Source organism: Epinephelus fuscoguttatus, linkage group LG6 (genome assembly GCF_011397635.1).
Source record: "Epinephelus fuscoguttatus linkage group LG6, E.fuscoguttatus.final_Chr_v1".
In the NCBI taxonomy this organism is placed as follows: Eukaryota; Metazoa; Chordata; class Actinopteri; order Perciformes; family Serranidae; genus Epinephelus; species Epinephelus fuscoguttatus.
Genome location: NC_064757.1, coordinates 37956476 through 37970129, shown reverse-complemented (window position 1 = coordinate 37970129; position 13654 = coordinate 37956476). Strand labels below are relative to the sequence as shown.

The 13654-nt window shown below is 43.3% G+C and overlaps 1 protein-coding gene across 6 annotated transcripts in view; it reads right to left on the bottom strand.

The window, feature by feature from the left end:
- Positions 1-13654, bottom strand: part of LOC125890085 (coiled-coil domain-containing protein 60-like) — a 71586-nt gene that overhangs the window by 33869 nt on the left and 24063 nt on the right. For all 6 annotated transcript variants that reach the window (XR_007449504.1, XR_007449503.1, XM_049578539.1 and 3 more), the window contains 2 exons: positions 12625-12712; positions 3698-3908 (listed from right to left, as the gene is read on the bottom strand). Coding sequence is in view for 4 of the 6 variants with exons in the window: in XM_049578539.1 (XP_049434496.1) it covers positions 3698-3908; positions 12625-12712 (299 nt within the window). In the remaining 2 variants the exon portion in view is untranslated. The remainder of the gene's footprint in view (positions 1-3697; positions 3909-12624; positions 12713-13654) is intronic.

Genomic DNA, 13654 nt, shown 5'->3' with positions numbered 1-13654 from the left:
AGAACTCCTCTTTCAAATTCATTTACCAGGCAAAACAATGTAGTGTGGGCAGAGCAGCACATCTCCAGTGGCCAATTTCTGGATTTGAGACATAACTCTGGGGATTAGCCTGAACAGCAGTTAATTGCTTTAAACCAATGGCGCTGAATTAATCCTTTGATTTTTGGACTCCTTTTATGATTAGAGCGAGAGCGCAGGAGGGAGGGAGGGAGGGAGGAGAGGAGAGGGGGGGGAGAGGAAAAAATGCAAGAGAGTAATGAAGACCAAAAAGAAGAAACAACAACCTGACAATGACTCAGGCAACAACGGCTAGCTCAACAGTCTTTCATCAGGAGGTAATGATATGAAACCTGTAATCTACAGGAGGTGGGGGTGGGGGAGATCAGATGACTAATTATACTTCGCTCTGAAGCCTGAAGCAGTGCACTCTGGGAGCCAGCGCAGGGCACAGGAGGGCTGAGCCCTGGCAGAAAGGCTCTGATCACCCAGCTGAGGAGTGTTCTGAACAGACCCAGCTCTTATTTCGGTTTCCATTTCAAACTCAGCAGGTGGTGGCTAAGAGTATGTGTGCGTGCATGTGTGCGTGTGTGTGTTGATGTCGTCGGACAGGGAATTCGGGTGCCATCACATTTCTTTTTTTCTTTTGTAAAGCTGTCTCTCTATCCGCAGGAATAAAGTGACTTTTTAAGGCTTTGTGATCAAAAGTTCATGTCAAACAGCTGTTTCTATGACAACAGAGTTTCCTGTGAGTGTGTGTGTTTATGAAACTTCTCTCTTTCTGTGAACAAATCTTGAGTTTCCTGTCCTCACAGTGAGGGTGTTTTCATGGAGAGTGACTGGTAGGGCTGGTTCTTTTGTTCTCCTGGTACAGGGGTAGACAACCTGCAGCTACAGGGCCACATGTGGCTCTTTAGCCCACCTCCAACACATCTCCCATCCAGCACCACGAATACCTCCAATTAATGTTCTATATATTTATATTTTAATAACTCATAACACTACATAACACCAATTTCGCTGGCTGTTTAGCAGTAAGCCACTGGGGACCAGACACCTCACTTCTATTTCTATTTTTTCTTCCAGATGGGTGAAAATCATAAAGTACAGCTCATCATATGCTGTGTTTATTAATTGCTGTTATTCATGATCGTTGATACAGGGTGGGCCTACTAACTATCAAGGGGTCTAAGCTTTTATTTTGCTTGTTTTTAGTATCTGATGTGACAACACAATGATTAAGATGTAGAATAATAATACATCATCGTCATGGGTCGGGAGAGAGTTACTGCCAGCAAGGGAGTTCAAGTATCACGAGTGAGGGTGAGATGGATCGGTGGTTTGACGCAGTGATGCATGCGCTGTACCGGACTGTCATGGTGAAGAGGGAGCTGAGCCAGAAGGCGAACCTTTCGATTTACTGGTCCATCTATATCCCAACCCTCACCTATGGTCATGAGCTCTGGGTAGTGACTGAAAGAATGAGGTCATGGATACAAGCAGCCAAAATGAGTTTCCTCAGAAGGGTGTCTGGGCTCAGCCTTAGAGATAGGGTAATGAGCTCAGGCATCTGGAGGGAACCTGGAGTAGAGCCGCTGCTCCTTTGTGTCGAAAGGGGTCAGTTGAGGTGGTTCAGGCATCTGATCAGGATCCTCCTGGGCGCCTCCTGTTAGAGGCGTTCAGGGCACATCCCACTGGTAGGAAGCCCCGGGGCAGACCCAGAACACACTGGAGGGATTACATATCTCATCTGGCTTGGGAACACCTTGGGGTCCCCCAGGAGGAGCTAGGTAGCGCTGCTGAGAGGGACATCTGCGGGGGCTGTCTTGGCCTGCTGCCCCTGTGACCCAGCGGATGAAAATGGATGGATGGATGGATGGATGGATATAATGCCCTGTCACCCCAGGTTCAGTGCTTGGTCCTGGGTATTTGAAGGAGGTTGGCATCAGTAGAGCGGAGACAATGGGAGGGGGAGTGCTGATGAAAGAGGTCAGAGATCTGGAGGAACTAGACTGTTAAGGGCCTTGTAGGTGATGAGTAAGATCTTAAAGTGTATGCTGTGATTAACGGACAACCAGTGAAGGTCGTGGAGGACTGTGGGGATGTGGTCACATGTGCAAGTCCTATAGGATAGAGTAGTTAGTATTGTATATCTGTTGGCAGTGATAGTTGTTTTTATTTGGCATTTCAGAATTACAACTGTATTGTTCATAAAGTTTTAAGCAAAGCTAACAGAGCTAACGTCAGCTGTCTGCTGTTGCCCCTGCTGTGCGCTCTCACTGAACATCTGCATCTCCATCTGTCCTCTCTGCCTCACTGACTTTGGTCACCAGGTAATGCTAATGTACTTGCATTTGTATAGCACCTTTGTAATCTTTCAATCCCTCATAGAGCTTTTATGCTATGGAGTCACACTGACACACACATTAACACACTAGTCGCTGAGGCTATCGTACAAAGTGCCACCTGTTACTCACTTTAAACCAGTGGGGTTTTTTTTAACTTTTTGTGCCCAAGACACAGCAAAGGGCAGCCAAAATCTCAAGGCACACCTGTATTTATAACTGTGCACAACAGCTTCTATAATGCTTCTATCTCTTACCATGGCATAAGACAATGAAAAATTAGTTTTCATGATACTGTCTACTGTTTTTATCCTCCTATTTTTTAGCTAGTAGGTCGTCTTTGCTGGTGCTTTGTTGTAATTTGCTCCGTACAATAAAGTGATCCATTGTCCCACTCACGGCTGTCTCCTTTAAATGTTATCATCCCTCACACTGGCTGCCCATCAGGGCTTTTGATGTGTCACACATTTAGTATAATTCTCACAGACAAACAGCGACAAATAGGTTCCCTGTGAAGGTTTTTTAAATTAAAATAATTTTTTTTTTTTCGCTAGAGTTTGCCTCTTTATTAGGCAATAGGTGTGCACAACATACTGATACAGTCAAATAAAAATTCATTCATAACTTTTTGTATAGGCCCAGTTGATTATTGCAATAATAATGTGTGGTTATCACAAAATCCCACAGTCCACCTGGATTGGCATCACAGCACACCATTTGAGGATCACTGCCTTAAACATTCACATGCACTCACATACTGATGGCACAGCCATTGGGAGCAACTTGGGGTTCAGCATCTTGCCCAATGATATTTCAAATGTGGGCTGGAGGAGCCGGGTATTGAACCGCCAATCTTTCGATCAGTGGATGGCCTGATCTACCTCCTGAGCCACAGCTGCCCAAATGGGTTTGATATACCTTATAATGCTTCTGCCGTGTTTTCAGATCTTTAGAAGAAGAGGTGTACCTTAAGACGTGTGTGTCAGACACTTTCAGAGCATCCTATACCCCATGGTATCTCTTAGGATTTGGTGAATGAATATAATCCTTCTGAGCATAGACAGACAAACGTTGGTGTGATTGTGCTTTTGTGTGTCTCAGAAATGGGCTGGGTGTGTTCTGTGCTGCGCTTTCCTTCAACAAAAAGGAGATGGGTGGGTGAGAGAGACTGCATGTAGACTCCACCCTTGCATACGTTACTCAAAGACCTTCATTAACGTTTGACATTGAAATGTTTCTTATATATTTAGATTGTAGACATTTACATCTTCTGCCAGCATGCAAACATGCCTTTGTTTTACATGTGCTCATTTTGACAACTGTATTACTGTTAAGATGCCTGTTTGACAACTCACACTCTGAAGGAAGTCGGTCCGTCTCCTCTGCTGCTCCTGGACACTCTGTCTCCGTGTTCTCCTCAGCCGCTGGGACCAGAGAGGACACGCTGCTCCCCACAGTGGTGCAGGTGAGGGCTGAGAGGGAGCCCACACTCATGAAGGACGACATCCTGTGGGTGTGGAGGCGCGCAGAGGAGCTGCGAGGGCGCTTTGAATGAGCTCTCTGAGGCTTTGGGAGGGGAAAAGAGGACGAGATAAAAGGTAGTGCACATTTAGAAAATAAAAAAGACAGCATGTGTTTAGTTTATCACCTAAAAACAGAATGCAGGGACAACAAACAATTGTTTTGGTCACAACAGACTTCAGACTTTCAGCCCATAGAGGTCAGTACAACAAAGCTTTTCTGACAAACAAGATTACAGTGAAGTCGCTCTTACTTCTTAAATCCTAACCTAATTATCTAATTCTAATCCACCCTTTGATAATATTATGATGTTAGATAATGTTATGTTATGACAGATATAATTTATGGACTGTTTTTGATTTGTTAATGCTTTTAAATAACATGTCAGTTTTCTGGAGTTCAAATGTCAAAGGTGTACCTTTATTATCCCAAACATTTCAAACAATGTTCATACCCAGACACAAATGTAATTTTATTCAAGGACACAGTCATTTGGCTGTGGCATAAATTCCCTTTGTGTTGTCTGAGGCTGTCATAAATTGACTTTTTATCCAGTTTTAAAGGGCCAGTGTGTAATATTTGGCATGGTTTATTGTCAATCTGAATCTGAATCTGAATCTTCTACCCATTACAGTTTTTCTCAAATGCTAAAACACATTTCACAAACGTTTCCTCTATGTTCCCCAATGTCTAAACACAACACCCTTTTCTAAAGCTACATAAACACAACCACACCTTCTCACTTCAAAACTCAAACTTTCACACCAAAAGAGCAGCTCGAAGCTTTCAAAAATGTAAACACTATACACATCATTACACACTACAGCAAAACAATTGAAAACACAATGCTCAATTTGTGAGAAGGTTCTTTGTTTCATAACTGCCAATGCATATTTTTTTAGAAACTTTACAGTAACGGATCTTCTTAGATCTCTGTAGAGGATTAGGCATTTAGATTTTCCCAAATGATCACATAAATGGGATGTGCGGCCCAGGATGGTGTTGTTGGCGGTCCAGGAGGATATCTTTTAGCTCCTCTAGGAAGGTGAGGAGACGTTGGGTGTTGTAAGACCCAAGGACAGCATGCCGGTGGACAAGCCCCTCCGAACCCATGGCCGCACAAAGAGTAATATTACCCCCCCGTTGGCCAGGAACCTCAGTGATGGCTCTTTGGCCAATGATGTTACGGCCTCTTTGCCTTCGTTTCTGCAAGTTGAAGCCAGCCTCATCCAGGAAGAGGTACTCATGAGGTCTGGCCATCGCGTCCAACTGTAATATCCTCTGTGAAAATGTGAAAGTGCACAGGTGTTCAGAACAACAGTCAATCAGGTAGCACAGTATTGTCCAGAAGTAATGTAGGCCACTGAGCAACACAGTATGTCCACTAACTGTACTGTGAACATGGATGTATACTTACTTGCACATACTTAACGTAGGTCTTTGTGTCGCGCAGAGTTGCGCTCAAAGGGAACCCTATAGACCTGTTTCATCCGCATCTTTTGGCGCGGAGAACTCGGTCTATTGTGGCCAAGCTGACATCATCAATGCTCTCAAAGTTGACATTATCGGCAATGACTTTGTCTCTGATCTCCTGAGTCTGATGAGGTTGTTCTCACGAACCATATCCACAATGAGGGTTTCTTGTGCCGCTGTAAATATGGCAGCCCTCCCACCTCTATGTGGCATTCTTTCAACTCTAAAGACAGAAACATGTGTTGTCAATTGACATGTTTTACAATAACAACTGATTTGAAACCAATAGACTACTTTCACAGGCTTGTAAAACTGTATTGTGACAAAGAAAGCAATAGAGTACAATACCTGTTGTGTTGTCTGAATGCCCTGATAATGTTGGCCACGGTGAACCTACTCAGGTTTGGACGGACTCTTAGTCCTGCTTCAGCCATTGTCATGCCATGGACAATGACATGGTCAATGACTGTTGCTTGCATCTCGTCTGTAATGATGGTGCGAGGTTGTCTTGCTCTTCCTCCTGGACCTTCTCCTCTTCCTCGTTGGCCTGCTCCTCTTCCTCCTCTGATTTGAACTCCTCTTCCTCGTTGGCCTGCTCCTCTTCTTTCATGGCCAGCTCCTCTCCCTCCTCTGACTCAGGATTCGTCTTCCCTGACTCTGCCTTCATCCATTGTGTTTGTTTGGAAACTGTGCACTCTGAACTTGCTTTTATACATGTGGTCACAGCATTAGCAACAGGTGTCTTCAATTTTGAGTCGTTGTGTGTAATGAATGACGCCAGGTGTGTTCATTGTGTTCAAATATTGCTGACTGTGGCAAGCATTTTGCATCACATGAGCTTTCATTTGAGAATATGAACAGAGTTCTTTTGCAACTTGTGTTTTAGCAAGGAAAAATGTGTTTAGATTTATGAGAACGGAGGATTGTGTTTTGTGAATTGTGTCTTCATGTGAAATGTGTTTATGATATTGGCAAATGATGGCTAGATTTAGTAAATGTGTTTAGACAACTGGTCATTTGGTTTAGAGGATTGGCTTTTGTGTTTTAGCATTTGAGAAAAACTGTAATATGTTTATACAAGTGTATAATCGCTATAAAATAAAATTCATTTGGTTTTCGTAGCCTTATAGTTATGCTTTTATATATATATATATATATATATATATATATATATATATATATATATATGTATAGTAAGGGCCTTGCTTTAGAGAGGTCGCCATCTTGCACCGCCATGTATGTACGGCAGACCGAGCGGACAATCCAGCCAGCCAGAGAACGCGTTTCGCGTGTATAAATAAACCAACGAAGACAGCGGAAGGAAGGAAGAAGGAGGAGGAAACAGCAGAGAGTGTTAGTAGTTCGTCGATAGAGAGTAGAGAGTTTTTTAGTTATAAAGTTTGCGAATGGACCACACTTACCACGCAACAGGAGAGAATGAACCCGAACCGTCATCTGCGAGGAAAAGAAGACGCAACTTCACTCCTTGTGATGCACTCTCTGCAGCGCTTTTCCTCCTGGTGATATATCTCCCCAACGATGGTAGCACTGAATCCCATTCTGTGCATTCAGCCTCTCTTCTCGCCCGCTTAGCATCAAACACATGGAGTTCCTCATCCGTATGCTCCAGCTCAAACAGGTATGGCTCTGGGTCTGTGTCCGCTACAAGAAACTCTTCAAAATCGCGTTCAAAGTCGTCCATTGCAGCTACTATAGTCCGGAAATATGGCTAGGCTAAATAAACAGCTGAGCTCTGTTTACAGGCTACGCTGTCAGTCAGTGTGCGGGCTGGAGATTGGTGGAGCAGAGAGGGGAGGGGGTCCCCACTCAGTATGGTAAACGAGTGTGTGTGTAAAGTTATGAAGTGTGTGTGTTACGCTAGAAGAGTCAGAGTTTGGGACGGAGTCTTTTACCCCCTGGAGTGTTACTGGAGTTTCTGGAGTGCTCAAATAAACAGGCCTTTTTCCCCAGACGCTCCTCTGGTCTCCTGCTCGTGAGGGATTCATTACAATCTCATAACATGGTTTAGATTTCTAAATAAACATACAACTCGTTGCTAGATAGACCTACTCCTGAAAAACTCGGGCGCAAGGCTTTTTGTCCCTACGAGGCCGCCGTCATTTACCCGACGGGAGGGGTGAGCGAGTGAGCCCTGCAATCTAGAATTTGGCCACTGATGTCACTGTTTTCAACCCATTTTACATACTGGCCTTTTAAGCCACATTTTAGAACACTACTTTTAGAGCTTGGTTGTTTTTACTGCATGTTTTTGTCAGATGAAGGATTTTAGTATTTGGACACCTCAATCTTAAATCAGAGTAATAAGTTAAGCAAGCTTTAGCGGCAGCTCGGCTTCAGCCCCTGCCATACCAAACCGCATCAGAAACACACGGAATTTAAACAAGTTACTTCTTTATTCAGTGTTTTTACATGTTTTAATCCCATGATGTGTTTATTTTGGGAAAAAGGAGACCTCTGCAGATAATTCGGCTCCCAAGAAAAACCTCCTGGAAGACCGAAGGAATCACTAGGCCCCGATCACACAGAAAGCGTTTTGCAGGTTGCAAAATGCGAAGCAACGAGGCAACCAGGGACTCACCTCCTTATTCTAACCTTCCTGTGTAATCAATCTACAGTTTATTCATTTTAGTTATTTGACAGTAATCAGTATCTAGCCCCTAAAATGTTGAGGCAGAGGGCACTTGCTGTACCTCTGGTTGAGGGTGAGAGACTGTCAGCAGATAAACAGAGATCTGTGTGGGTACATGAGACCCTAAAAAAGAGGGTGGGTCATGGGGAGTACCACCAGTTGGTCCAGGAGCTTTTCCTCCATGATGGCCATTTCCAGGCATATTTTAGGATGACTCAGGGGCGGTTTGACAACCTGCTGTCTATCGCTGGGCCGTATAGCTCTGGGTATACCACCAGTTTCTCCTCCATTGTTCACCAACTGTAAACTTGTTGTCATGACCACCACAGGAGGGTCTCTTCTTAAATCATTCCATCAGACTATGGGAAAAAAGATGACGAAAACAGAGATGTCGTGAGGCGGTTTTCTGCTTTGAGTTGAACTTTTTTCAACTTGAGGAGTTCAGAGTGCTTCTGCAAAAAGGCCAGGTGCCTAAAGCGCAGAAACATGATGCAAAAACAGTGAGCAAAAGGCTTATTCTCATCAAAAACTATTGCAAAAAGCCGCCTGTGGCTGCTAAAACGCTTTCTGTGTGATTATGCAATGACGGCATTGCTCCGTATTTTGTCACTGATTTGATTGAGAGAATTCTCGCGGCAGGAAATTACATATTGTATGTAATCAAAACTTGGAACAGTGTTCTCTTGGAGTGGTAGCATTTAGATGTTGTGATGTATGTTCCTGGTTTACCCACTGTATCTCAACCGGCATCGTTTTTATTAGTTGTTTGCTTCATCTCCAAGATTGCCTTTCAAAATCACTTTAAGACTAGCCATTACTTGCTGCTTTCAGTCGAAGATAGATATTTGTGGTGAAAACACCGTATAGTTGGCTGCACAGACACGTCACTAATGGCTACTGTCTCGAATGGCCGTCTTTCATTGTCATCTATTGAGGTCACTGTCAACAGAGAATCCATAATTGCCTCTTTTCTCTGTGTGTAACTGTTGAATGTCAGCACAGACTGGAGGCTCTTGATATTAGTTCTGAGGGACTGACCAAAACCTGGCACTAACTACTGACGGTTGAGATCTTTGAATGTTTTGTTTTTGCATCAAGCTCCATTTTTCGCCACGCTAGAAATATCTCAGTGTGATGTCTCGCCATCTGTGTTTGGCCAGTTATTCATGAGGAAAAAGTAAAGCAGAGCAACAAACAACTAAAAAGCCCAGAAAATGGCGAAACGCTCCTATAATAACAAAATCCGTTCTCTTTAAAGCCTGAGGCAAATTCTTCAATTTATATCAGCTCCTCGTGGAGACATCTGATCCTCATAAGTACTGAAATATGCAAACACACACACAGACAAGCTGACAGGCGGCAGCTTGGCGCACACCCATAGGTAGAGACCCATCTCTCAACTGAGGACGACATATGAGCAAGAGAAAGGAGCCAGACACGTCTCTCCTTCCCCTCTCTCTCCCCTATGCCCTTCCCTCTCTCTCGCCTGTCTGTCAGAGAAGACCGGGGCCTTAAGTGTGTGTGACGCTCCCATCAGCCTAATTATCAGGGTGGAAGGAAGCACAACACTTCAGCAACAGCAGCAACAGCTCTCCAAATGTCCTCTACTGCCACACACAGCCATCCCCCGAGGAATAAGCGTGTGTGTAGATGGTTTTCACTTATTGAGTCAGTCAGTGAGTGTAAGCATGCATGTTTGACTGTTTAAGTAAGTGTGCCTGTGCATCAAGATTAAGGTTTAGAGTCTATTAAGAGTAGTGCTCAAGCATGAGCGAGTAAATGCATCTGACTTTCTCTTTTTCTGTGTGTGTGTGTGTGTGTGTGTGTGTGTGTGTGTGTGTGTGTGTAGTGTACACCTGTGAGTGTAGGTGTCACAGTGCAGGATTTCCTGTCTTTCTGCAGAGCGTGGCAGGTAGAGGACTTTGAAAGATAAGTTCTGGGCAAATTCCAACCCTCTGCTGAGATCAGAGTTTGTCCACAACTCGGGGGGACAGACGCAGAAAATGAATACCCTTCATGGCCAAAAGTATTCGGACACACAAACATTACACCCATATGTGATCCTTGAACATCTTATTTTGTAACCTTGTGTATTAATGTGCTGCTATGACACACTGTTTGACCAAATTTTGGAAGTTGGCTGCAGGAATTTGCTCCTATTCAGCTACAAGAGCATTATAAACATGTTCTACCAAAATTAGCATGTGTATGCGGGTTTTTTTAAACAAAGGTAAACCCACTAAAAATAGTCTATAGACTTCTTTCCAATTGCCAGAAGACCATGTTTGATGTCACGGACAGGCGGGAAAACAGGCCAGCAAAAACGTTATGGAGGTTACTTCTTTTTAAATATCTCTTACTTATTCAGTTTCTCTTTCAAATTCGGTGCAGACCTATTTTGAAAGATGTTAGCATGTTCACACAGGTATTGTGTTCCCATCAGTGTTGATCGGAGGTGGAGGGGATAAATACCTGTGACTACTGCAGAGTCATTTGACTCAGGTGTGAATGCCAATTAAAATGTTTCCCATTGCAGTGAAAAGCCAGATGTTAGCGGGTGTTAGTAGGTTCTTTGTGCAGTGGGAAAGTGGCTCTAGTGAAGTCTGACAATGATGTTGAGCTATGAGGCTCGCAGTCGATGTTCCACTTTATCTTTAAGGCGTTGGATGGGGTTAAGGTCAGGGCTCCGAGCAGGCCGGTGAAGTTCTTCCGCATCAAACTGAAAATCGTTTCTTTTTTAAAGATATTTTTGAAGGCTTTTTTGTCTTAAATTAATAGGCAGTTGTTTTAGCATGAAGGCGGAGAGTAAAGGGGGATGACATGCAGCAAAGGGCCATAAATTGGAATCAAGCTTGCGGCCTTTGTACATGGGGAGCTTGCTCTACCAGGTGAGCCAAACTTTACTATTTGCACAGAAACATGAAAAGGTCCTCCCCAAACTGTTGCCACAAAGTTGGAGACACATTTTTGTTTAAAATATTATTTTATGCTAGAGCATGAAGATAATTCTTAAAGCGTAAGTCTGGAAATACTCCATCAATTTGTGGTGTGTTTTTATGCTTTTAATTTTTCTGTCAGTTATTTTTTGAGTGTATATTCTGGTCCTGATCAACTATTTCATTTTAACTCTATCTTTTCTTGATCAAATGAACTTAAGCTTTTTGTTTTTGTTATTATCAGCAAATCCCATGAAAAGACTGTAGCCCATGTTACTTCCTCTATTAAAGCGACGCTTACCTTTCTGGAAATTTTACACTTTTCTTTGTTTCAGTTAAAATGTTGTTAATAAGCTGATGGCACACTAAAATGTAAGTGAATTCCACCAGAGATAAAAACTCATAATTATACCATTCTCATATGGTTCTAAGAAAACTCCAACCAATCACTGCATTCGGACTGAATGCAATGATTGGCCAAGCATCCTGTCTGTCTTCCCCACGTGGAGGCCTCTGACTGACGTAACCGAAACTGACGTTAGTTTGCCTCTAACATAGGCTATAACGTTATGTATGACAACACAGCATCCAGTTGCCAGTGGCTAACGTTAGCCTACTGTAGCGTAGCCTCTGAAACATTAACGTTATCTTCCTTGTGCGTTTCCACTTACTAGCAACGTAAACACTACTATCTAACGTTAGCACTGTAACCTTATTCTAAAACTCATCAGTCATCACTGACTCCAGTTGAGTTTTAAAACTCCGGGGTTGCGTTTGACTGTCTTGGTTGTAACGTTACACTTGCTCTCCTCTTCCGTGTATCTAACGTTACCATGCCAACGCCTACGTCTATCATAGACGTAATGAGGATGTAATGGAGGAGGAGGGAGGGAGTTGGAGTTGCAGGAGGAGCGGGATGGGACTTTTTCTAAGTGCTGTGTGAAATACAAGAAAGGTAAGAGTTGCTTTAATACTTTCCGACCTCTTGACCGTGTCTGAGGCCTCATGTTATAGACTGTATGAAATAATGAAAGCAGCCACTGTGACATCAACCATTCATTTGTGGACCCATTTTGAAGCCTCAAATTTGGCATTTTGTTTTTCAGAGCCGGTAACCATATTTAGACGAGAGGGTGGAGCTGTGGGATGAATGAGGGGTGGATCTGACTGAGAGTCCAGAACTCCTGTCACTCAAAGCGGCCCTGCCTTTAATTATGTACACCTGTACGCCTGAAAAGAATTAAAACGGGTGAGCTATACAAAAATCCAACCCCCTGTACAGTTGTCAGGAATGTTGAAATTAGCTATAGAAACCAAAACTGTTTTTTGTACCAGGCTGTAAACATGTTTGTTTCTGCTGTGAGGCTGGGCATCTTAAGGTGGAGGTCTGTGGGGATTGACTCGCTTTCAGAGCAACCTCAAGTGGCCATTAGTGGAACTGCAGTTTACAGCACTTCTGCGTTGGCTTCATTTTTCAGCCCTGGAGGCTGCTGCTTGCCCAAAACATTTATTTTTATTTTATTTTATCTTATTTTATTTTATTGTCTTAATAAATACCAAAATTAACAGGGGCATTGTCACACTTTGTGCTTTATAATGTAAATACAATAAAATAAAATAAAATAAAAATAAATAATTCACATAACAATAATAAAAAGAAATACAATTCTTAAAATTAAAGGAGTAAATAAGGGAGGGATACCTTGGCTGAAACAAACTGCTCCCATTTGTTCTCAATGGCTCTCTCTTTCTTCAGCGTCTTTATCGTGGTCCTGCCTCGGCCAGGGTCTCTGCGAATGGAAAATAATTGCCGCTGTTGTGACACATTCATCACTCCGGTGACCTTCTGTGACTCGCCACTAGTCGAAACTGGCCTTCAGGGCGGAGACAGCTAGAGAGTCGCTCCGGCCATTATCAAAATCATAATTCATCTTATCCTAAAAACTGTGCAGTGTTTTAGATTGATGCCCGACATCAGAGCTGCCCGCCTGGTGGAGAGCCCAGCAGTGTCGTAACCTTGTGATAATGTTTCATTTCATCCTCTCCTTGTCTTCCTGTACAGTAATACCTCAGCTGTATCATTTGGCCCATAAAGCTTAAGACTTTCTGGGAAATTGGATTTGAAGCTGAGTGAAGGCCCCGGAGGCTGTAACACGATGACGTTCGGGTACAAAAAAATTCTCTTTGTAGCTCTTTTCCTCCCCGTCCTTCTGTTCTTTCCTTTTCTTTTTCATTTTTCTATCAATTATTCAAGGCTTACAGTGGTGCGCAATAATATTCCTGTGCTACATCCTACAAGGAGCCATTGCAACTGAGCGCGGTACAGTCGCCTTTAAACTTTATGAATTAATCTATTCTCCCAGTCCAGGTCTCCTCTGACACTTGGAGAGAGAGATCATAAAGATCATCATACATCAATATCAAGACAAGAAAAAAAGAATAAAAAGAAATACAGAGAGGGAGCCTTGGAAAGAAGTGGCTTTGAAGAATTAAAGCCGACTACAGATGCAATGCAACAGCAATCCTGTGGGTTAAACATGTGATTTTAAGCACCCCACAGCTGCTGCTTCTGCACTCTCTCTCCATTTCCTCTCTGTGGACACCCTGTGGTGGGTCAATATCACAGAGGCTGAAACCTGGAGGGGGGGGGGGGGGACGAAGATGGAAGAATGCAATCTCCTCACTAAGCCTGGACCCCCTCCGGAGCTTTGGACTTTATATTTCATCCAGCA